The 26,515-nt window shown below is 37.1% G+C and overlaps 1 protein-coding gene and 1 pseudogene across 3 annotated transcripts in view; both read right to left on the reverse strand.

The window, feature by feature from the left end:
- The window catches only part of LOC107554659 (cell surface glycoprotein 1-like), a 17,567-nt pseudogene extending 985 nt beyond the window's left edge, over positions 1-16,582 (reverse strand).
- A 2,025-nt stretch (positions 16,583-18,607) lies between these two features.
- The window catches only part of nsdhl (NAD(P) dependent 3-beta-hydroxysteroid dehydrogenase NSDHL), a 10,321-nt gene continuing 2,413 nt past the window's right edge, over positions 18,608-26,515 (reverse strand). For 2 of the 3 annotated variants that reach the window (XM_016237238.1, XM_016237240.1), the window contains exons 5-8: positions 26,010-26,138; positions 25,458-25,600; positions 21,441-21,543; positions 18,608-19,289 (exon numbers count right to left, since the gene is read on the reverse strand). In XM_016237238.1, coding sequence (XP_016092724.1) covers positions 18,957-19,289; positions 21,441-21,543; positions 25,458-25,600; positions 26,010-26,138 — 708 coding nt within the window. In that variant the 3' untranslated portion in view covers positions 18,608-18,956. The remainder of the gene's footprint in view (positions 19,290-21,440; positions 21,544-25,457; positions 25,601-26,009; positions 26,139-26,515) is intronic. The other variant, XM_016237239.1, reaches the window with a different exon arrangement.

Consider the following 26,515-nt stretch of genomic DNA (forward strand, 5'->3'; position numbering starts at 1 on the left):
GGTTCTTCCTGTGCGCTTTCACTGCTGCCAGACGTTTGTTCTCTCTGTCGCAGACAAAGCACTCAAACCCGTTCAGATAGTTTGGTTTACTCATGTCATTGACACCCCACTTTCTGGTTCATTAAGATTGCTAAATATGATTAAACTGGAAATAAATTAAAGATCCAGCTTTGATTGTCAAAAGAATTCCAGATTCAGTTCCCTCTCAGCCAATTAGATTTCATGTAGTACTTTCATCGGTCATATATATATATATATATATATTACCTGGGGTAGTAGCTGGGGCTGCTGTAGTTGTAGTTAGAGGTTGTTGATGACACATAGTCAGAGCTGCTATAAAAAATAAAAAGGAGACAGGACATTTTTGTGGTTGAAGATATTGTATTGATCCACAGATTACGATTCTATGAGCGCACAAAATAACTGCAGCAGTGCAGAACATGCTTATGTCAGTTACAAGGTTGCAGGTCTGTCCTTCGGATCCTCATCACACAGTCAAGGTTTATTTGGTGCATTATTGTACATTAGTCCCTTGAGAGTCTGCCGCTTCACGTATTAAGAGAGTCTATGCAGTTCACAGTCATGTTAATTCATTTCAATGCTGAATTTTTGGAATAATTGTACTACTTTTGTATCGTATGCAAGCAGAGTCTTCGCGGAGTCAATTGAGAAGCGCTGATCTTACTGAGCAAATTCTGGCAAAATGACAATAACGGCAGAGAATTGTTCTAAGAATATAATGCCTCCAGGTTACCTGCCATCAAGACATGAGTTATCCACATATTCCTTAACATAGACGAAGCCCCTAAAAACAGAAAACAAAAGAGATCAGGCTTTCAACAGAACAACACATTCCAGGTTAAAATCATCAGGTTTAGCTGAAGGCTTTCATTGGAAGAACATCTTCCCACATACTTCTTGGAGTCAGATTCTGGTAACTTCTCCTGGACAGAACTCTCCACTGTTTTGATGCTGGTTTTGTAACTACAAGACAAAAATAGTCATTATGTTAGAAATCTTGTCTCATGGGACCTCTGATTTAGAAGGTTCTGCTGTACTTTTATGTTAAATCTTATACAATTATGTTAGGCTGTGGGGGACACAAGTAAATGTTGAAAATATAGAGACATGCAGCATTTTAAGTATTTGTCTTTGTCACAACTTCAGCAAGATCTTTTAAGAAACAACGAGTAACCCAAGACCTAAAGCAGGGCTATACTTATTCAGCTGTTGTCCTAGAAAACCTGCCCTATATCTTTTGCTCCAGCACTCTGCTTCTGAATTCTGAAATCAAATGCGAAACCGGAAAAGCTAGTTTAGCCCTTGAGACCAATACATGAGTATTACATGATGGTTTGGCCAGAACGAACAGTTAACCCTGTTTTAAATTTTTTTTATTTATTTTTTTAAACATCAACAAGAAAGACTTTATTTATTTTTATTTAAATAAAAATAAATATTTATTATTTATTTTATTAAGGAACATCAGGACTATATATATATATATATATTTATTAGTGGTATCAAACGATTAATCGCATCCAAAATAAAAGTTTTTGTTTGCATAATATATGTGTGCATACTGTGTATATTTATTATGTATATATAAAAGCACACACAAACATTTATTTTATTTTAGATGTGATTAATCGTTTGACAGCACTAATATAGTTTGTATAAGTTTGGGAAGTCGGATTTCTACAAATAGCGCAATAAGTCTGGAAGTTAATATTAAACATTAATCACTACTCAATATTTACTATTTTAATCAAATATTAAATCATTGTGTAATATCTTTATAAACATAGTTCATATGTATACTATATATGTGCAATAAAATATATAAATATCTTATAGGTTTGTTTTAAAATTCTGGTTCAAATTTGGGTCCAATTTTTTATATATACATATATATTAAAAAAGAATTGCATTTTTTCCCACACAATAACTAATATTTTTATTTAGAAGCATAAGAATCCGAATCTTATAGAATCACGATATGAATCACGTTTACTAAATTTCATATATCAACACTCCCAGTTTCTGTTAATAAGAATTTTGTTTAAACAAGAAGTGTTGACAATTACGGCACACTTCAGAAATCTTCAGTATCTCAATCAATATTCATAATCTCAAGTAGGAATAGTGGAGTTTGCTTGAATTTTTGAGCCTTTGTATATGAAATGAACTTCACTCACAGAACAGCAGCCCTTACCTTTCCATTTTTGTCTCCCAGTCACTGTGAAAACAAACAGATGTTGCTTTTAAAAGGGATCCGATGCGATGAAGGCTAGTTGTATTTCCAGAGAGCGTGTGCACACGTGTGAAAGTGCGGTTGATACTGTGTGAGAGTTTATCTGCAGCTCAGGTGCAGTTTTAGGGTTGGGTTTGACTCAAACTACCTCGCTACTTCATTCTCCGGGACTTTAACCCATTATGCTATTGACTTCAGAGCAAAGATCTCTGTGCAATCAATATGAATCAACACAGACAGGTCCAGGTGTTGGCTCAAGAAATGAGCTGTGCTAATAAAAAACAGCTTTTGGAGAAACAAACAGCTATGCAGTATTCAATTACCGTTTAGGATCAACTGGAATGACATCTTCAGCCAAGGAAACCAGAACATCTGGTGGCATACTATCAATTAAAAACGAAATATCTGGATCAATATTACTATTTAGTCAAATGCACTGTGTAAAAATACAATAGTATATTATGTTTTCATTATAATTGCTTTATTATTATGTTACAAAATTATAAAAATGAAAATGTAAATTACAATCAATTAAATTAAAGGGTTAGTTCACCCAAAAATGAAAATTAGGCTGTAAGGAAAGTCATATACACCTAGGATGCATCGGGGGTTTTCATTTTTGGGTGAACTAACCCTTTAAATTGAATATTACATTCAATTAAATCATCATATAGTCAGGTCCATGTAAATTCATGTATATACTCACTCAGCAACCAAATCCACGGGATGCTGAAAATGATTGAATGTATCCGTGGACCTGAAAATGTAAATGTACACTATCATGACAAACTGTATCATCATCATCATAATTTGAGCATATAGAGCCTGGTAAATGAATCTGCACATTTACCTTGAGTCGGGTTTAGGAGGACTGTACCAGTGAGGGCTGTGAAAGACACAAGCAGACAGAGAGTGAGGTGTTGCCTGCCATGTGTTCACATATGATTGTTAAACACTGAGAAGTTCAGTCAGAATCATCACCTCTTTGTGGGCTCACTCGATGCTGCTATTGGATCAAATTCATCATCTAAGCTGGAGAAAAAAATCACACTAGTCTTAGAAGCATGCGCTGCCATATGCGAGTGGAATTGTGATGCGACTGTTAAAAAATATTTGTTGTGCTGAGACAAAGCACAGCACTGTTTTTCACTGTTTTTGAAATGAAAAAGAAGTAGATTAAACCTTTACTGCACATAAAGGATATAACTTGTAAAATGTATGTTAAAATTTCAACTAAAATCTTCATATTTTGAGAAAGAAAGAAAGGGTTTTCCAGCTAGAAGTACAGTCAGCGCTGGTTCTGAGAGGGGAATATGAAACTACTAGTTACACTTCAAAACCTAAGTGAAGTCCTCATGGTTTTCTGAGCTTCTTTTATGTGTTATTTTTACATTATTATCGCTAATCTGTCTAAGCCACTGCATGTATATTCTTCAAAACTAAGAAATGACAGTTCCATGAATGGAGAAAAAACAAGATGAGGGGAAAAACTCACCTGGTGGTAGAAGTGCTGAAGGGAATGAGATCATCTGCGAGCAGGTGCAGAGTTGTATGTGTCTTCTTCGTCTGAGGCAGAGAACTAGAGGGAAACATCCAGATCATTTAACAGCCGATTCTATAGGTTTTTAGTAACATTCTTACAGTTGCATTTGTGTAAGACTGTAAACATTTTATTCGTGTAAATAATGTGGTGTTAAGTGTTAATAAACCGCATTGTGCCATCTCAGGCTAAATGAACATAGTGTCATATACTGTATAATTAAGCCTTTAGTAAGATAATAGGATTTAACAGTTTTACAGTTTAATTTGGCATTACAAGCCTTGTGCTCAAAGTGAACTACAGGTGCATCTCAATAAATTAGAATGTCGTGGAAAAGTTCGTTTATTTCAGTAATTCAGCTCAAATTGTGAAACTCGTGTATTAAATAAATTCAATGCACACAGACTGAAGTAGTTTAAGTCTTTGGTTCTTTTAATTGTGATGATTTTGGCTCACATTTAACAAAAACCCACCAATTCACTATCTCAACAAATTAAAATACTTCATAAGACCAATAAAAAAAACATTTTTAGTGAATTGTTGGCCTTCTGGAAAGTATGTTCATTTACTGTACATGTACTCAATACTTGGTAGGGGCTCCTTTTGCTTTAATTACTGCCTCAATTCGGCGTGGCATGGAGGTGATCAGTTTGTGGCACTGCTGAGGTGCTATGGAAGCCCAGGTTTCTTTGACAGTGGCCTTCATGCCTCTTTTTCTTCCACACTTTTTCCTTCCACTCAGCTTTCTGTTAACATGCTTGGATACAGCACTCTGTGAATAGCCAGCTTCTTTGGCAATGAATGTTTGTGGCTTACCCTCCTTGTGAAGGGTGTCAATGATTGACGACTGGACGACTGTCAGATCAGCAGTCTTCCCCATGATTGTGTAGCCTAGTGAACCAAACTGAGAGACTATTTTGAGTTGATTAGCTGATTGGCATGTCACCATATTCTAATTTGTTGAGATAGTGAATTGGTGGGTTTTTGTTAAATGTGAGCCAAAATCTTCACAATTAAAAGAACCAAAGACTTAAACTACTTCAGTCTGTGCATTGAATTTATTTAATACACGAGTTTCACAATTTGAGTTGAATTACTGAAATAAATGAACTTTTCCACGACATTCTAATTTATTGAGATGCACCTGTATATAGTTAAAAAGGGGGGGGGGGGATTATTAGGGGAAACAACTTTTATATCAGTTTTAAATAAGTTTGTCCTCAGAATCATGGTTCAAGTCATTTTGGTACACGCATATGAGCCATCAATTGTACAAAATGACCTCTGTTTTGCATATTACTCTCCTCCGGGGATCTAAAATAATTGAAATAATGATCATATGTGCATGCATCCTCTCTCACCTGCTGTCTGTGAGCAGATCCTGACTGAGAAGATCTACTCCTGGATCTGCTTGGCCAGAACTGCAGGACAAAGAAATACAGTCATAATGTAGCAAATGGATTAGAATCAAAATCTTAATTTTCAAATAAATTGTCTCAGATGGAGCTCTCCTGTCCTCTAGTGGTCTGTTATGAAACAGCATGTTTTAAAATGTTCTTTAAAGGGTTAGTTCGCCCAAAATTGAAAATTATGTCATTAATTACTCGCCCTCATGTCATTTCAAACACGTAAGACCTCCGTTCATCTTCGGAACACAAAGATTATTTTACCAATCTCCTTGCTATGTTTCTGGACCTTGATCGTGGTAATTACATTGCTGTCTATGGGAGGGTCAGAGAGCTCTCAGAATTCATCAAAAATATCTTAATTTGTGTTCCGAAGATGAACGGAGGTCTTACGGGTTTAGAACGACATGAGGGTGAGTAATTAATGATAGAATTTTAATTTTTGGGTGAACTAAACCTTTAAACTCAAGTCAATCAGCAGACTTATTTCTACTTAATTTGATTAGGTGGGTTCAGTCCTGTCACAGTAAGTTTGGACTCTGTGCTCCGAAAAAAGACAAGGAAAGGAGGTCACACAGCATTAAAATAACACCAAGGTGAGTATGTAATAACTGAATTGTCATTTTCTGTTGAAAAAAGTCATTCACTGGTTGGCATGAATGGTACATGACTAAATTGATATTTCAATTGTTAGTGTATGCATATAGTTTATGTCATGTATGTGGCTGTATGAATCTGACAAGTTTGTTTGGAACTGCATTGAATAATCACATGGCAATAAATGCAATAAATCCACATGACAGTGAGGTCAGATAAACAGTGACAAGACCAGCGTTCTCACTCTCTACTCTAAACTCATTAATACTGTATGAAACCCCTTTACACATGAATGGCACTGAGATTAATGAACATAATCTTTATATGACGGATGCTATTATGCATGAACCGGATCATCTTGTACCTGGCAGGCTCTGTGCTGAAGGATATCAGGGTGTCAGACAGGCTGAAAAGGATAAAAACATTAAGAAAATGTATCAGTATAATGTAGTGCTAAAGAGTACTACAGACACAAAGTGTAAAAAGGCTATTTAATCAACATCAGACATGCAATTACTCACATTTATTTTAAATATGAACATTAATAGAGCAAACCTTTTCTTTGGAACTGGTTCAGGCTTGGATTCAGGTGCTGGTTTGGGCTGAGTTGCAGATTTAGCTTCAGGTTCTGTTTTAGTTTCAACTGGTTTAGGTTCTGATGTGGGTTTAGGATCGGTTGCTGTTATAGTTTGTGTGAATGTTTTAGTTTCAACTGGTTTAGTTTCAGTTACTGTTTTAGTTTCAACTGGTTTAGGCTCTGGTGTGGGTTTAAGATCGGTTGCTGTTATAGTTTGTGTGAATGCTTTAGTTTCAACTGGTTTAGTTTCAGTTGCTGTTTTAGATTCAACTGGTTTAGGCTCTGGTGTGGGTTTAGGATCAGTTGCTGTTGTAGTTTGTGTGGTAGGTTTAGTTGCTGTTTTAGTTTCAGTTGCTGGTTTAGTTGTTGTAGGTTTAGTTTCAACTGGTTTAGGTTCTGATGTGGGTTTAGGATCGGTTGCTGTTATAGTTTGTGTGAAAGTTTTAGTTTCAACTGGTTTAGTTTCAGTTGCTGTTTTAGATTCAACTGGTTTAGGCTCTGGTGTGGGTTTAAGATCGGTTGCTGTTATAGTTTGTGTGAATGCTTTAGTTTCAACTGGTTTAGTTTCAGTTGCTGTTTTAGATTCAACTGGTTTAGGCTCTGGTGTGGGTTTAGGATCAGTTGCTGTTGTAGTTTGTGTGGTAGGTTTAGTTGCTGTTTTAGTTTCAGTTGCTGGTTTAGGTTCAGTTGTTGTTGTAGGTTTAGTTTCAACTGGTTTAGGATCGGTTGCTGTTATAGTTTGTGTGAAAGTTTTAGTTTCAACTGGTTTAGTTTCAGTTGCTGTTTTAGTTTCAATTGCTGGCTTAGGTTCAGTTGTTGTAGGTTTAGTTTCAACTGGTTTAGGCTCTGGTGTGGGTTTAGGATCAGTTGTTGTTGTAGTTTGTGTTGTAGGTTTAGTTTCTGTTTTAGTTTCAGTTGCTGTTTTAGTTTCAATTGCTGGTTTAGGTTCAGTTGTTGCAGGTTTAGTTTCAACTGGTTTAGGCTCTGATGTGGGTTTAGGTTCTGTTACTGTTTTAGTTTGTACTGTAGGTTTAGTTTCAGCCACTGGTTTAGGTGCAGTTGTTGTTGTAGTTTCAGGTGCAAGTTTAGGTTGTGAAGCTGGTTTAGGCTCAGATGCTGTTTTAGGCTCAGATGCTGTTTTAGGCTGTGTTGCGTTTTCTAGCGCTGGTCTAGATTCTGATGTGGCGTTAGATTCGGTTGATATTTTAGTTTGTGTTGTAGGTTTAGTTTCAGTCACTGGCTTAGTTTCAGGAGCTGGTTTAGAGTCTATTGTGGGTTTAGGTTCAATTGTCGTTTTTGTTTCAGATGCAGGTTTAGTCTCAGGTGTAGGCTTAGGTGCAGATTTAGTTTCAGGTGCTGCTGGCTTGACCTCCTTCACCACTGGTTCAGTGTTTGATTTAACACTGTAAATGCAATAAAATTACAATTGAAACAGGGTCAAACAAGAAACAGGAGCTTGAAGGTGTATAATTGACAGATGTTGTGTAGTTTACCTTTGCACAGGCACAGACTTAACAGATGCTGTAGTGTCATCATCATCACTGAATACTACCCTACAAACCACATACATATGCAAAAGAGAATGAGGATAATGGAGCTAACAAATAGGGGTTACGCAGGTAAAGTGGGACACTTGAACTTTTGCTGTTTTTGTTTAATGGAAGCAGATGCACATAATGAAGATGAATCAGTGCCATACCATCAACTGTGCCACTTCACCTGTTTTCACCCTATTTATTTTTATCAGTGTGTGCTGGTACCTTTTGGCAACAAAGGAAGAAGTGCTCATATCAGCAGAGCTGTCAGGCTTTAGGTGCAGATTTAGTTTCAGGGGCTGCTGGCTTGACCTCCTTCACCACTGGTTCAGTGTTTGATTTAACACTGTAAATGCAATAAAATTACAATTGAAACAGGGTCAAACAAGAAACAGGAGCTTGAAGGTGTATAATTGACAGATGTTGTGTAGTTTACCTTTGCACAGGCACAGACTTAACAGATGCTGTAGTGTCATCATCATCACTGAATACTACCCTACAAACCACATACATATGCAAAAGAGGATGAGGATAATGGAGCTAACAAATAGGGGTTACGCAGGTAAAGTGGGACACTTGAACTTTTGCTGTTTTTTTTAATGGAAGCAGATGCACATAATGAAGATGAATCAGTGCCATACCATCAACTGTGCCACTTCACCTGTTTTCACCCTATTTATTTTTATCAGTGTGTGCTGGTACCTTTTGGCAACAAAGGAAGAAGTGCTCATATCAGCAGAGCTGTCAGGCTTCTCTGTAGATCTGAAATATTAGATGTGAACATTGTGCAGTGAGGAATGGGATATGCATTCATCTTAATATTTTCAGCAAATAATGGTACAGAGGAAGAGTAATTGAGAATGAATGGGGAAAAGGCACTGCCTCCTCTGTCACATCACATTCAAAGTTGAAATGACTTGAAAATCTATAAGGGTTTTTTTTTGGATGAGCTATCAGCTTGGTGAAATTAAAGGTACATCTATGCGTCTGTGACCTGCATTGATTACCAAGCTTTGATGACTGATACAGTGGCGATACACTCAGAAAATGAAAGTGGAGAGATACACCTTTTTACCTTATTTATATTAGTATTTTAAAGGTACGTATTATTAACTAATGTGTATGGCAGTACCATTGTATTACAGTGGTACATTTCCAAACTACAACTGTTTTTCAGAAACTTCAAAAGTTATATTTTCAACAAAACACTTACTCGTATTTCTTTGCAGCTGACATTACGTATGAACGGTGATTTGCTGCCGATCCCTTCAGCACAATGCTGGCTGCCTCTGTCCTACACGCACACCCATGCAAAGGAAAGGTCATTTTATGAAGAGGAACATGAAGTCACCTTGGATAAATCAGTCTGTGGAGTGTGGTCTCTCACCTCTTTTCCATTTCGTCCGGACTCAGAGTTGGTTCAGACTGCACTGTCTTTTCACTGCTGGACCGAATTGTGTGGGGGGCTCTGGGAGAAGAATATTAATGGAAATAAACATAATTAAGATGTGCTATAATGAGCTCAAATGCTTTATGTGCGTGACCTACATGCTTGAATAAAGTTTTCAGCTAACTTACATTTTCTTGTAACTCTCAGATGGCTTTTTGTTGAAGCTATTTATTCCACTAAGGGAGGAGAGACAAATAGTTAGTACTATTAAAACTGATTTATCTTTTATTAACAATTACAAATCATATATTAGAAATGTAGTTTAAGTGTAAAATGTATCTATATTAATTTAATGGTATTTATTTCATGATGTTCTAATGTTTATAGAACTAGTAAGGTTTCTGATTCTTCAGAATCTTCTTACGCATATCCATTGGTGGATGAAGCTGATGTTGGCTTGGAATCAGTTTTTGTGAATACCCCCCTGCAAAAGTAAATGGTCACAAGGAAAGTAATGCAAAGGCAGTGTTGATAAAGATAACTTTTGATTGACCCAGCATTCTCATTACCTGATTAAGTATCCAGGTGCAGGTGTTTTTGGTCTGTGAATTTGAAAATGAATTAGTCATTTTAACATGTAAAAAGACACATTATAGGGTTTTCAGAACGCATTGACACTCTTAAAAATAAAGGTCTTTATTGGCATTGATGATTCAATGAATAATCTTTTAACATCCATAGAACCTCTCCACTGCGCAAAAGTTTATTTTAGGAGGAAAGGGTTCTTTAGTTTATTAAAATTTGGGGAATCAAAATGGTTCTTCTACGGCATCACTGTGAAAATCCCTTTTAGAACTTTATTTTTAGGAGTGTAGCCTATATATTTCCTATTTATTGACCATTTTCCCGCCTATTTTCTACAAGCCATATCTCCTACACTTCTTCTGTCACTCCTACAGTATTAGGAATCTCCACTGTTTAAGCACATGATCTTATAATAACAGAATATTTCAGATCAGTTTCCTTCCTCATGTCCATTGCAAAAACACTTTTTTTCACCTCTCATAGAACAACCAGCTAGACAATAATCAGTCGAGCTTCCAAAGCAGACATTCAATGGAACCCTAGCAGTCACTATCAGTCAACAAAGCCCAGCAGTTGGCGAAAATGTCCTCTCAATCATTCATCCTCTCATTCTGCTGTACCATTCTCTAGCCTTCAACACAGTAATTCACCAGATCCTCCTGTCCACCACATTGTTCACAAAACTGCACTCCACTGGTTTGAGTTTTACTTTACAGACAGATTCTTCATGGTGTGTTGGTGTCAACTGCTGGTGTACCTCAGGGTTTGGTTATTGGTCCCTTCCACTTTTTGAAATACACATCATTGATGTGACCTATCATCCAGAAATATAAATTTTCCTGCCACTTACAAATTGTACTCCGTCACGGTTTCCAAATTACATGACAAAAATTTTAGTTAGCATAATCCATTACATTACACATTTCAGGTAATATAATCAGACTACTTTTAGATTACTTTTGTTTATCACATTGATTCAAATAGGATAATCTTATGCCGTATTGATATAAAAATTCAAAGAGTAAGAAAATATATTCCATTCATTGTAATTAACAACATAATGTGCATTAAACATTACATTATGTCAAGGTTTTCCAAACGGGTTCGTAAAGGTACTGCAGGGGATTAATGAGTTTAATGAAAAGCTAATTAAATCATAAAAATGTAAAATTAAAATAAATCCTTTTAAAATAACATCAATCAAAATAAAACACTTGCTAAAAAAATGAAATATTTTATTTGTTTACCTGGATGTCATGTGACCATTAACCAACATCAGAGAACCGTGAACATGCAAATGTGACATTATTAAAATATTTATTTTAAAATCTCAGGGGTACTTCAAGTAAATTTATTAGGTGAAAGAGGTTCCGACATGTAAATAAGAAATAACGTAAATAATATTACATGTAAATAAGAAATAACGTGAATTTGTACGTTTTAATGCATTTGAAAGACAAAAGCCTTCCAAAGACATAATAATACATGGTTAAATAACACCTACTGAGTGATAATTCAAATAAAATTTAATGTGTTCATCAGCAGTTGACGCGATGTTGAAACACTTCTTAAACCTAAAATGATTTTTGTAAATCCAGTGGTCAAACGCTGTGTGGCCACCTGACTAATGACTGGTCTTTGTGTGAATGTCCACAACACTGGAAGACTTTCTGAGGGTATAGAAGCGGTAGACTGTTTTAGAAAGGAACATTTAAAAGATAAAAAGAAGAATTGGGATCCATAAATTATGAATCATTTATTGCTATTGTGTTAATATGTAAACAGTAGCTGTAGTCTGATTACGAGTATTTTAAAATGTAATTTAACCTAATTGCAAGTACTTAATTTTTGGATTATGATTACGTAGCTAATCCAGATTACATGTAATCAGTTACTATCCAGCTCTGACGGTTTTACAGTGGCTGCACAGACCTTGGTTTGTCTGGTAAGGACGGGACACACCAAGTTGACTTTAGAGATCTAATGGTGACAAAATTTGAGTGTTGTCTCCTAAAGCTGCGCTTTAAAACACCAGACAGACTACAGCCGACTGCAAACTAGCATGTGCATTCTTATGGAGGACCAAACCTTCAGAAATAAGAGATAAATAAATAATGTAATAATAGGAAAATAAAGGAATAAATGACTTGATAAAACAAATATAATTAATGTGCAATAAAATTCAATCCTGAATTTATTTATTTATTTATTTTCTGTATTTATTTTTACATTTATTTTTATTATTTGTAATTTTTATTTACTTATTCTTTTATTTATTTTTATGCATTCATAAATTTTTATATTTATGTGCTTATTTTTATATCGAGTTATTCCCATGTGTACTTATTTACTTATTAGTTTATTCCCTTTTACTTTTCCGTGTGCAACATGGAAATGAGGGAGGTGGTCCTTGCGGAGCGCCGATGAATCATTGGTTAAAATCTCACATATATAAGTGTCATAGTCAGCTCTAACTAAGCAATAGAAATAGGAGTTTATACGGGATGAGGCAGATCAACTGGGGAGTTCTTTTTATTGATACTCATGAATGATGTTCACGGTTGTCCAGAAGCACAAAGCTGAATCCAGCAACTTGTGTGATCTTTCCTCACAGCATCCTCAGCGAGCCCAGAATCATCACCAACATTGTCAGATTCTAGGTTGATGACAGTGGACGATAGGTTTCTACACTAAAGCCAGTCCAGCAATTTACCATTCACCATTCAGCAAGGTTCACAAACGAGAACACCATCCAGGTCTGCCAGAAAGTTGGGGATAGTGTTTGACCACCATCTAAACTTCAGATTACCAAGGACAGCCAGTCATGTAGCTGTTGTTTTGTTTTTTTAATGCTGCACATCTCCTTATCTGATCTTTTGTCATTTCTACACTGGACTACGACATTGCCCTTCTACCTCGAATCTCTGAAAATGAGTCAAAATGCAGTGGTTAGGTCTTCAATGAACCCAAAAGAACACTTCACAGTACACAAATGACTCTTTACTATGCTGCCATTTTCCACGTTTGTAGGTCACTTTGGCCTGCTAAATGAATAAATGTAAAAGTAGACCTCATGGAGAGTAATAATGCATACTTGTCTGTGTCGGAGCTGGGCTGGGGCGCATTGGCCGTGGGTGATGAAACAGTACTCGTTTCTTCAAGCTCACCATTTGAGCGGTTTGCTCGCACTTCAGCGATCCTACAAGAGAACGTGTTAGACAAACTGTACTGTGAACTTTAAACTTTAAGATTTGTTATCATATTTATTTCTCACCATGGTTTCTCCTCCTCCTCATTCTCAAGATCTTCTAGTGCTCGTCTCTGTATCCAGCTGTTGTCTCCTTTCAGAGCGGTGCGGACCTTTGCGGTCCGCAAAACCGACTGTCTGTTCGCCTCTGAAATCAAGACAGTCCAGAGCTTATCATACACAAACACATAAAAACATATCTTGATATCACTGCATTGAGCCAAAAGTTGATTGCATCAGTGGTAACAGTTGTAAGAGACAATGTGATGAGTACTTAGAATTTAAAGAAAACAAGTGTAACTGAAAGTGGAGTGTGTTAAAGGGGTCATATGATGCGATTTCAAGTTTTCCTTTCTCTTTGGAGTGTTACAAGCTCTTGGTGCATAAAGAAGATCTGTAAAGTTGCAAAGACTAAAGTCTCAAATCCAAAGATATATTCTTTATAAAAGTTAAGAGTCAACCACGCCCCCCTAAAACGGCTCGTTCTAACACGCCCCCACATGTCTACATCACTATGTGGGAAGATTTGCATAACACCCAAATGTGCACGCAGAGAAAGAAGGCGTAACTTTAATTCTCGCTGTAGTATTGTTGTTGCTGCCCCCACCATGTCGTGAAGACGCTGTGTGTTTCGTTGTGAAAGCGAAACTACTTTGTTTGGTCTTCCAAAAGAGGACGATATGGATTCATCATGCCTGGAGCTGATCCGTGCTGGTCGCTGAGGAAATACTTCAACTTCGTGCTGTGGATAGCCGGATCAGCTCCAGCCCGGGGTCGTCACATGTGGTTCCCGCAAGCCCACCGGATGCTCCTTCGTCAAATCCGCCGGCCTCGCCGTTCTCAAGCCCACTGCCTCTGCTCACTGTAGCCCCGGGCCTCTGCTCACTCTAGGCTGCCGTGTGTGACGCTGTGTTTCGTTGGGAAAGCGAAACTACTTTGTTTGGTCTTCCAAAACAGGACACGACTAGAAATCAGTGGTTAAGTTGTATTTACAACACTGTTCCAGAACAGTTCAACCCAAATATTCAGATGTGTGCAGCACATTTTATGGAGGACTGTTTCCTGATCCTGTGAGAGTAGACTACAATGCCGGCTGTTCTGACTCAAAGACTGTAAGTACGTTTTTTATATTTAAAGAATTTGCCACTGATGATTCAAACGCGAGTTTTGGGCAGTGTAGAGCAGGGCTTGTAGTTTGTCATTTCTCCGATCACAAATGCAGGCATGGTTTTATGTTTACGCAGCGCGATGCAACGCAACGCGTAAAAAGACAGTGTAAGTCATTATAATCAGTAATTATGTCCCCACTGGATGCAACAAATGCCTCGTTTATAATGGGTTTTAATGTTTTTGTGTCATCGCTCCGGCCTGACAGGGCATCACAGTACGGTGAGGGGCGTAACATTTCCGTCACACGCTTGAGGTATTCGGCCAATCACAACGCACTGGATAGCTGGCCAATCACAGCACACCTCGCTTTTCAAACCGATGAGCTTTGTAAAAATCGACACGTTTCAGAAAGGCGGGGCATAGAGGAGAAACAATAATGTACAGTATGTGGAAAATAATGTGTTTTTTTTAACCTTAAACTGCATAGACATTTCATTACACCAAATAAACAAAATAATGTTCTTTTTAGCAGCATCATATGACCCCTTTAAGCAATGTGTGACATGTGGCATGACAGGATTTGATGCTGTGACGCAGGACATCATTGTTTTGGTCGAGTGGAATGCCATAAATTAATAGCTCTGACTTATGCACAGACACTGACAGTTTGACTCCGTTTGAAACACTGGTTATTGGAACTTACCTTTGGACATTCTTTTGTCAAAAAGTTCTAAAAACTGCCTCAAAAGTCACCTGGGTTAAAAAAAGAGGTCAGTCATTAAAAAACATGGAAAGTAAACATTTGTATTCATTATATTTATCGTTTTTTCATTTACATGGTACATTTTTGTCAAAATAGAAAATACTGACAATGCAACGAAGGTGCATTAAAATATAAAGATCAAGCATCAAATCAGCATATTAGAATGATTTCTGAAAGATCACTTTTAGGAAAAACTTTTAAACTAATAATATTTCACAATATTACTGTTTTTACTGTATAGTTGTTCAAACAAATGCAGCCTTGGAGATCATTAAAAAAAAAATCTTACCAACACCAGACTTTTGAAATGGTAGTGTTTATTAACTAGTTGATTAATATGAATTTATTGAATTTGTTTTTTTAAGTAATAATCCCCAAATATACAGTGAATTACATGCCACAAATGATAAATTGTAGGTTCACAAAGGTGATGAATTGTTAGGAGGCTAAACTACCACAATATATATTTATCATTATGAGACTGCCAAACAAAAAATGTTACACAACTTCCCTTTGAAGAAATTCCCACAAACTAAAAAAAAATCATTCAGGAAATTCTCCAAGAAACTGACAGATTTATTCCATCCAACATAGAAAACAGGGAAGTTGGAGAGTCATGTTGATGGCATGCTGGCATGGTTTCAGTTACACAAGTCAAATTACTTTACAAATTATGACATAGCCCATAAATCATTCATATTTCTGTTAATTTAATCAAGTTGTTTTGAACCTAAGACTCTGTAGGGATCTGTAATACTGAACACACACACACAATCTGACGACAAAATCTGAACACCTGATCATTCATTTATGTCCTGAACATTAGCCTATACAATGTATTATATAGTATTAACACTACATTATTATTTCAAGATGCACTATCTTTAAAACAGAGTTTAAAATCAACCACCATTAGTTTGCCTGAACAATATTCATTCTAATGATCAATGACATGAGAAACTATGATATACAAGGTCCAAATTCAAGCTTCATGTCTGCACGTGACATAAGGCTTATTACTAGCAAATTAATTTTCTAAAGTAAAATCCATAAAGCCAAAATCGTTCCTATAGTCCTCATTGCACCATAGTGACACAAAACGACCTTCAAGAGTCAACACAGCTTGTGCAAGACCAAACATGCTTGAACAGTGATCGTGACAGTGACAGAGTGAAGGCCAAATCAAAGATATGAAGGCAAAAAAACACTTTCACTCTGCTGTATATCAGGTTTTACAGATTGAAGCAGCGGATATATATTAAAAAGTCATCAATAAGTAGTTGCCAACCCCAAATGGTCTCAGAACACATCAGAAACGAGCAGTTTGTAAAGTTTCCTCAAAAGGAACAGATGACCTACCTTATTGATGTCCGTTTAGCTGCAGTATGGTGGCAGATGTACTGAGCAGTGCTGGTGATTTCGGCTGACTGATTGTGAGTTCAGTCAATAAACACACACACACACTCAATCAGGGGAGGTGTTCACTGACAGCTCTCTCCTCTAGCGAGCAGGTAAGGGTGTGGGCACAGACCAGCTCAGCCAGTCGGGTAGGTCAGGTCAACCAAACCTATAGGTGTGTACCTGTGTGTGTATGTGTGTGTGTGTGTACTTCATGTTTTGGCTGCAATGAGAGGAGAGATACTCTCCCACCTTTATTTGTTGAATTCTACTGAATTATAGCCCAAATTCAAACAAATCTGCGTCACATAAAATCTGAACTTGAATCGAGATAACTGCCTCCTGCGTGACTCAAAGACAGCTCATAATCAATATGCAAGCTCATAAGGTGTTCCTGTGGGTCTGTTCTAGAAAAGCCTCCAAAAATAACAGCTTGTGCCACATACTACAGACAGGTTTGATGTCAATGATGAATAAGGATGTCAGAAATGACAAAAAAAAAAAAAAGTAAATCCCTGAAAAATCTACTTTAAAAAAAAATTTGACGAAATTTTACATTTGAAAAAGTAATTTGTATTCTTGATTCAGAAGTCTTTGAAAAACATTTTTAACAAAAGTTTGGATTTGATAACCTTGTAGCAAACCAATTTTTAAAAAAAAGCGATTTAAAACGTTTTTTTCTGGGGTTGTACCATTTGATGAGGACCTGAAATTATATTTCAGAAACAGAGTCTGATTGGCCTTGACATACATCACATGACAACAAAATAGCTTGGCTACACCACACTGACTTCAGAGGAAATCATTTTGGTGGACAAAATGGCTTTTCAAATATGAATATTTTAAAACAAAACTGCTTTGCAGTAGGTTTTTAAAATATTGAGCTTACATTTTTGTTTTTTGAGAGAGCTTTAACAGCTTGACATAAAAAAGCAAATTTCTAATTATTAAAAATTCTGATTTTAAAATCAGAAATGTGTATTCATGTCATTGTATTTAAGAACATGCATTTTTATAATGAATAGACCCATTTTTATATTGATTTTCTAAAGCTTTGAATTATGATAGATATGATCGATTTACACAATCAAAAACTCACACGCTGTAGACTTTCTAAAGTATTGCCTACTAACTGCTTACATAAACTTGTCACTGATAACTCGGTGTTCACTGGAGGTGAACAGATGAGTCAGTGCCTTGAAATAAAGACTGTGGGACTGATCCAAAGCACACCGTTTAAAACAGGTGGGGTGTGTACAGTCTCTAGGATACTCACTAACCCAATGACCAGCGTTCTGCTGCCATCAGACACACTCACACCCCTGAGAACATGCGAGAAAGCTAACAGGCCTGATGTGGTTTCACCATGGGTTACACCTACTGCTACGGGACAGGAACGGGTTTGACGACTGAGTCATAGTGATAGAGATTCATATCTGCGAGTGGAGTATCTCAGCGATCTGAACAACACCCCCACCTCCCATCCAACGCCTGCTGCAGGAATTGCAAAAATTCATCATTAGTGAAACATTGCTGTCATGTCATTTGTGCAAGATAAAATGCATCACTAATAGATGGCTAGCATTACATGATAATAGTTATATTCCTATGTGACTGAAGTTGAGGATAGGGAGTTGGAAGTGGGCAGAGAAAAAAAATCAGTTAGTAGGAGATTGTATATTCATCCAATAATTACTCTAACGGATACACGATGGATCATACGTCATTATGACTATATTCTTTATAATTACATTTTCGGAAACTAGAATTTTGTTAACGGTCTTTCCAACATCTTACCATTACTTAATGCAGTAATTGATTGCAATTTTATTGTAATTTTGTCAAAATTAAATTTTGCAGCAAATTAACATTCGGGTCTGGCTCCACTATTTTATGGAACGCCCTCCTTTTTGAATTTCGACAAAATCCTGATGGACAAAATTAAATATAATCCGTCCTTTACCCTCATAGAATATCCTGTTTCACTTGAAAGGGAAAAATCTGCACAACTAAAATTTTAACCCATCACAAAGTATAAAATTCATGGTCAATGTAATGCATATACATCCATATTTATCATTTTTTATGGCTTCAAAGTGAATGAAATGTTTCAAAGATCAACCAAAGTATTACGGGTTTTGAACCTGAGGGTCGAGAGTAAATAATACTAATTCGCTGAATTATCCCACAAAAACATTACATGAGTAAAATTGGAAGCAAATGCCATTTTATTTTAGGTATCCAAAAAAGGAACATGACGCAAACTTGATTTGAAATTTATACGAAAAACTGAATAGCTGTTACATAAACTCTGAATTATTTTGGACCAAAGCAGAAAGAGACAAATGTTCACATTTGCCATCTGAATTCACCATCACTGTTGAACTGCATGCGGTCACATCCTGGTTAAAAGGCACATTCAGAATAGGAATGATTAAGTGCATTGTTAATATAGCCTAGTAAACACCGGTAATCCAACAGATACATCCAAAGCTCATATTGCAGTTCAGCAAACAGTAATTTATGTCAATCACCCTCCAGCTTCGCTGTGGCGTTACGCTCCCTTCCGTAGATGTGGGTAGCTCTCCACAGTGCGCACTATTGCCTCTCGTAAAGGCACCAGCGGCTGGTAACCCATGTCCTTCTTGGCCCGAGCGCAGCTGTAGTAGTGGTGGGTGCCAGCCAGAGCTACTCTCATAGGGGAGAAGGTGGGATTGATCCGGATCAGAGGCCGCAGTACCAAAGCGATCAGCCACAGCAGCAGGGCTATCCCATAGACCAGTGTGTAGGGCAGGTGGTATCGCGGAGCACTGTAGCCCAGACCCTCCAGAATCTGAGACATGAAGTCCCAGAAACGCACCGGCTCATCGTTGGTTATGTGGTAAGCCTGTTAGTACGAGAACACTGAAATTGAATGCATGCAGGTTTTTTTTAGCTTGGTTTAAATCAGGGGTGCCCAAACTCGGTCCTGGAGGGTCGGTGTCCTGCAGAGTTTAGCTCCAAATTGCCTCAACACACCTGCCGGGAAGTTTCTAGTATGCCTAGAAAGAGCTTGATTAGCTGGTTCAGGTGTGGTTGATTAGGGTTAGAACTAAACTCTGCAGGACACCGGCCCTCCAGGACCGAGTTTGGGCAGCCCTGGTTTAAATGGTTGTAAAAATTGAAGGGGTCATATGATGCGATTTCAAGTTTTCCTTTCTCTTTGGGGTGTTACAAGCTGTTCGTGAATAGATAAGATGCCTAAAGTTGCAAAGACTAGAGTCTCAAACCCAAAGAGATATTCTTTATAAAAGTTAGGACTCGTCCATGCCCTCCATGCAATGAATGCCTCTTTTATAATGGGTTTTAATGTTTTTGAATCATCGCTCCGGCCTGACAGGGCATCATCACAGTATGGTGAGGGGCGTAACATTTCCGTCACGTGCTTGAGGTATTTGGCCAATCACAACGCACTGGATAGCTGGCTAATCACAGCACACCTCGCTTTTCAGACCGATTTTCAGAAAGGTGGGGCATAGAGGAGAAACAATAATGTACAGTATGTGGAAAATAAAGTTTTTTTAAACCTTAAACCGCATAAACATTTCATTACACCAAATAATGTTCTTTTTAGCAGCATCATATGACCCCTTTAAACTAAATTTTCTTATTTGTTTTCATATGGAAAAATGCAAACTCCACTTATTCAAGGCTTTGTATTAAATGCTTAAATACAACATAAAGGTTCGCCAAAGAGCTGTTTCCCAGTAGTGGCAAACAGTGTTGGGGGTAACGCGAGCTTCGTAATCAGATTACATTTTTCAAGTAACTAGTAAGGTAACGTTACTTTTAAATTTACAAATATCTGAGTTACTCTTTCAAATAAGTAATGCAATAAGTCACCTCTTCTGTCCCCGTGTTGAGAGAAATTGGGAGTTATTTCAGGCTGAGGCTTATTAATTTCACTTTAGGTGTGAAAGGGCCTTTACAGTTGCCAAAAAAAATAACTTTTGGGTTTTGTTGTAATAAAAAAAAAAACACTACAAATAAGCAAGCCCAGCCCAGATGACAAAAACGTAATGCATTACTTTCCATAAAAAGTAACACAACCTTGTAATGCACTACTTTTAAAAGTAACTTTCCCCAAACACTGGTGGCAAAATGTTAATTTTTGACAAAGGTTCAATGGAAGTTCAACAGTACCATTTGAAATACATTAGCCACAGAGAAATAGATTATGTGAGGGTTTTAAACATTTTTCCAACATTTTCAAATGTGTTGCCATGTCATGGTTGCTGGCAAGGCTGTGCGGCAGCATTTTTTCAGTAGTGTTCAATTAACCTTTACTTAATGGGTTTAGCTACTGGGGTTTGTTGTTACTGATACAGACCTCAATGCATGGTAGCCTCTCTCATAACAAATTAGCATCTCATATTACATGCAATAGGTAAGGCCACACAGGTAAAAGTACATTTATGATAATGAAACGTACTATTAGCAGTTATTTAGCTTGTCAATTTGGGTTACTACAAAATTCTGACGATACATTCCTATTGGCTAGTTACAGTTAGTTAATGTAACCGCTAGTTTTGGCTAGCTTAGTTTAAAAAAAAAAACACTAACCCAACTGTGCCAAGCTCCTATTGGCTACAGGACATCTTACAAAAAACTAACACAGTCAGCCAGCTTTATTATTTTTAGCATCACACTAAAACACTTTCTATTTTTTTTTTTTAGAGCATTTAGGTAATTTAACAGTTACAATTACATGACAAAATTCAAGGTCTCTCAAAATCTGTATAAAAACTGCATATTGCAAGCTTTTTTGACCATTGCTGCATTTAATGAATGACTGAAAGCCCCTATGAGAGATTTGAGAGTGCTTTTGTTATTAATGGGTTTCCCTGGAAATGGAAAGTCAAAGCCTGATGCATCATTAATGCGTGTTGTGTATACATTACACACACACACAGATGTGGGATTAGATCTATGAATGCATGTCTAGAAACATCTCTCACTCATTCAGTCTCTCACATTCTCTTTCACACACATTCCTTACCTGACCGCAGAGCGGAGAATCAGCCTTCAGTTGTTCAGCTGCTAAAATATGCCCATGAACTACATTCTCCACATAGGTGAAGTCCACAAGATTGGATCCATCTCTAAAGAGCAAATCAGCATTAGACTGTACGAGATTCATTTACTGATCACATTATGTCCATCACATTGACATCCAGCGGGGTCCAAACATCGAAGACCACGCCGAAACTTTGAGATTCAATATCTAATGTAAAGCAGGATGTACAACAGAAATTTAAAACAAACAATCAATGACGTAAAATTAATAAAACAGATTTAAAATTCTGCACCAGATCACTGATCAAAAAAAAGAACTAATTTGTAAAGATGGTCAAATTCTCTTGCTTTCACTGAAGCACAAGATGCTTTTTGGATCATTTTCAAATCATGCAGCAGAACATGATCATCAGGTTTTGAATGAGTCCAATCCTGCTCCTGGACATCCACTTTCCTGCAGAGTTTACCTCCAACACACAGTTTCTAGTGATCCCGAAGACCTTAATCAGCTAGTGTGTTTAACCCAAGTAGACTTACCCGCCAAGTAAGTCTAAGGCTGCATTTACACTGGCACAAAAAAAAATCAGATTTTTTGCTCACATCTGATACAGATCAGAATTTGTTGCACATGTGTAAACACACAAATCTGCACAATATCTGATGTTTTCGCATCCGATCTGAGCCACTTCCAAATGTGGTTTTAAATCAGATACATATCCGACCTACCTCTAAACAGAAATATCCGATACTAAATATTGTAGAAACTTAATTTTCTTTTTAAGTTGCTTTGCAACGATTTGTATCGTAATAAGCACTATATAAATAAACTTGAATTGAATCCGATTCCTCGCAGAACTCCCAATGCGACACGTTTGCCCATAAAGATTGTGTTTTAATGCCGGTGTGCTGTAAGCTCTCGCATTTTATTAAGATGGAAACTTAAAAAAAAATTTGCACATTCAGGAGCTGGTTTTCAACCCCTGCTCCGTGAATTTTATAAATACAACAGCTAAAAGCTACATTATATTTCTCAGCAATGAGGTGATAACTTAGCAGTTTTTGTAATTAAACCAACAAGCTTCAATTTTCGTAAGCTTCACACTGGCTTGTGCGTTTTCTCTCTCTCTCTCGTTAATTATTTTGAATTCATTACAATAAATATCATCTTGGCGCTACTTTATTTCACTAAAGAATTCTACACTTTAAAAACAAACCTGTGACATTTACAGTAAAATACCGGCAGCTGTGGTTGCCAGAACTTCACCGTAAAAAATACGGAAGCAACATTTTAGGTTTTACAGACTTAACTTAAATTCACAATAAAATACCGTATTTCATTAACTGATGTAACGTTAATAAACCAACATATGAAGTGTTAATATCTGTTTTGAACCATTGTAATGCACTGATAGCCACCAAAAACTGGTGGTGATGAGAAAGTCACATGATGAACCAAAGCTCATCACAAACAGCTTTTCTACGAGCTGAGGGCAATATTTATATATAGAAGGTGCACAGTCTCATTCACACAAACACTACCATGATGGGGTTCATCATGGTAACACACACGATACTGAAATAATGCAATAAACATTCATTTAACAACATTAGATGTACGATTAAACCCTAATGTACACAACTGATAAGAAAAACTAAGAAAAAACATGTTATTTCAACAAAAAAAAACATCAAATAGGAAGTGTCATGCAGGGAATTCTGGGAGTGTCAATTTACGTTTTTTCACTGAAATTATACAATGACTTTTTTTCACTTCCAAAAACCGTGATTTTATCAGTATTTTACTGTGCAATTACATTAAATGTAATTACATTTATTCACCGAATATAGTATGGAAACTTACTGTTAACCAGTTAACAGGTTTTTACTGTAGCATTTTTACAGTCTTTTACTGTTAAAATCACAATCATTTTTTACAGTGCACCTCTAACGAGCTGTAGATAAATTAGCCTAACAAATTTAAAATTATTGTTATTTTCCATTATTTATCTGTTAAGTCAGATTTTGTGCTGCAAAACATCCTTGAAAGCTGTTGTCCATGCTGGCAAATAATAATGGCCACTCGACGTGAATTATATACATTTTAATAACACGGCCATTCAAAACCCGAAGGTCTACCATGTGCATAGTAAAGAAATAACTGCAGACTATCCTTTTGAGCGGGAATTAATTTAAACACAGATACAGACATCGGACACCAGTCGTGTCTAAAGTGAATGTAAACAGGTGGGCCAAAAAAATAACAGATATGGTGAAAAGATCGGATCTGTGCATTAAAGTCCCCATGAAATCAAAACTAAAGTTTTTTTTGGGTGTTAGTATCAATATGTTAGTCTTAAGGTTATCTATAAGGCAGTGTGCTCCAAAACAATGACAAAATTCGCATTTAGAAGATATAAGCATTCAAAGCTTGCAGTTTGTCACTTCCGCCAAAACGGCTCAACAATTTTTTTGACGTCACATCGTACTTCAGCTTCTCATCAAACTTTCTGTCCAATCAAATGCTCTCTAGAATCCGAAGCCCCGCCCCCTACACCATAAAATAGACGCTGAAGCCGCGGCTGAAACTGTCCACAGAATTAGTGTTTTCTGTGTAGTGAATGGCACGTAGTGCACTATATAGGGGACAGGGAACGATTCAAACAGTGTAAATATGCTATCCATTGAGGAAGTAAAGAAGTCTGGTTTGGCGCTGTGTCACGCTAACCACCGCACTGCACACACACTCTGCTCTGGTCCAGAGACACGATAGCACGGAGTGGATCACATGCACGAGTCGCCGCAGACCACAAAATGTATCGGAGCTATTTGAATTCTACACAGAATGCTATATTTTATAGCAATATGGATGAGATTGTGGCTGGCATACCCTGTCAAATGCGGCTTTACAGAGCTCAATGGCTCTAGCCCAAGCTGTGATATAAACGAACGCTATTGGCTATTTTAAAAAGGGGCGGTGCTGCTTGATATGTCCCGCCCTGTCTTCCTGTTTCAGTTAAAATGACGTCAACACAGAGTAACGCTGCGTGTTTCTAAGCATTTCAGTGGACCTTTAAGACTAGTGTAAATGCAGCCTAAGTCAGTCTAGACTTTTGTTGGTAGGAACCCTTGATCATGTTGAGCTTATTGTGGTCGATGAACAGAAGGGTAAACTCTCCCTCGAGTCAGCCGGACAGTTTACCAACAGTACTGTCAATGGCTAATTCAAGGAATGTTTCAAATATTTGTAGTGAGATAAATAAAATAACTGAAATAGTGTAAAAAAGTGAAGTAACTTCAGTTAACAGGTGTATACTGCTTTAATTGTACTGCCACCCGTGCTCTCTATTGGTATCAACATCAAGCAAACTCATACGGGCCAAAACACTGACATTTCCATCACAATATGTGGTCGGATACGGGGCACTGCCAGATTCACATTTTCCAAAACACTGCACACAGCACACAGTACAGAAGGCAGTATGACAGAGCATTTCCGTCAGAGTAAGCACACATGCCACCACTGCTGCACAGTCACGGTCAAGTGAGCAATAAGCCAGAGAGAAGTATATCTTCTAGACGTTTTTTGTTGTTAAGTGTCTGTTTTAAAAATGTCCTTAGTGGACTACCTCTTACAGATATTCTTCCTTGTTGTATGAAAGACTCACATTTAGGAGCCTAAAAACACTCAAAAATGTGCTATCCAGAGGAAGTGTGCAGTGTGGACCGATCTTGACTGGACTGAACACAAACTGGTCTGCTTTGCAATATCACCAAGTAAACAAATCTAGGTAATAATGGTTCATTTGGGTACTGGTGCAATGATCTCTGGTCTTCCTATTTTGTCACTTTCTGCTCTGAAAGCAATATTCTTTACTGATATATATATAGCAGAGCATTTCATGTCAGAATGATTGCTGACAGTCAAGATCATCTTCTAGACAGCAGTCTGCCACCTAGTGGAGTTGTGGGCTCTCTGCAACACTGTTTTAATGCCGCTCACCCGATAATAAACTTCATCTTTCCTCTGCGGGCTGTATCTATCAGGATGGGCACCAACTGAGGGTCCCGGGGGCCAAAGATGCCATGAGGACGAATAGCGACAGTGAGGAAACCCTTCTCTTTACTGCAGGCCTCCAACACCAACTGAACAGACAGAAGCAGATTGTCAAAGAAAGAAAAAGATGATCGACATGGAGTACATTAGAACAGTGGTTCCCAATCCTGGTCCTGGAGAACCCCCAACACTGCACATTTTAGATGTCTCCCTATTCAAACACACCCGATTCAACTCATCAGCTCATTAGTGAAGACTCCAAGACCTCAAATGTGAGTGTCAGATAAGAGAGACACCAAAAACGTGCAGTGCAGTGTTGGGGGGGGGGGGGTTCTCCAGGACCAGGATTGGGAACCACTGCTTTAGCACATCAACCAAAATTCATGAAAAACTCAACTCATTAACTATTTAGTACATTTGATTGATTTCAGAAGAGAGCTGACGTTCAGGAGTAATGTTATAGGGAGATGAAATGCCATTGATATGACTCATACCCACCTTTTCCTGTTGAATTTTGGTCTCTGTATAATAATCAATTGGCTTTTTTGCGTAAGGCAGATCCTCTCTCCCATTCTTGATGTCGGTTCCTTCAAACACCACACTAGCACTGCTGGTCAGTATTAGTTTCTGCAAAAACATCACGAATGTCAACGACATAATTTAAAGGAATATTCTGGATTAAATAATGCTCTCGATTACCAATTTAAATCCATTGTTGGACAGAGATGAAGCAGAAACCTCCTGCTGAATATTGTAGAAAATTGTAACAGTGTTGAATGTACCAAATGAATGTCTGAACACACCTTAGTATGATGGGGTGTATACTGCAAAACCATTACAATATATATATATATATATATATATATATATATATATATATATATATATATAATAAAAAAAAAAAAAAAAAAAAAAAAAAAAAAAAAAAAAAAAAAAAAAAAAAAAAAAAAAAAATATTTTTTTTTTTTTTTTTTTTTTTTTTTTTTTTTTTTTTTTTTAAAAAA

Source organism: Sinocyclocheilus grahami, unplaced genomic scaffold (assembly GCF_001515645.1).
Source record: "Sinocyclocheilus grahami isolate Dianchi unplaced genomic scaffold, SAMN03320097.WGS_v1.1 scaffold509.1, whole genome shotgun sequence".
Taxonomy (NCBI): Eukaryota; Metazoa; Chordata; class Actinopteri; order Cypriniformes; family Cyprinidae; genus Sinocyclocheilus; species Sinocyclocheilus grahami.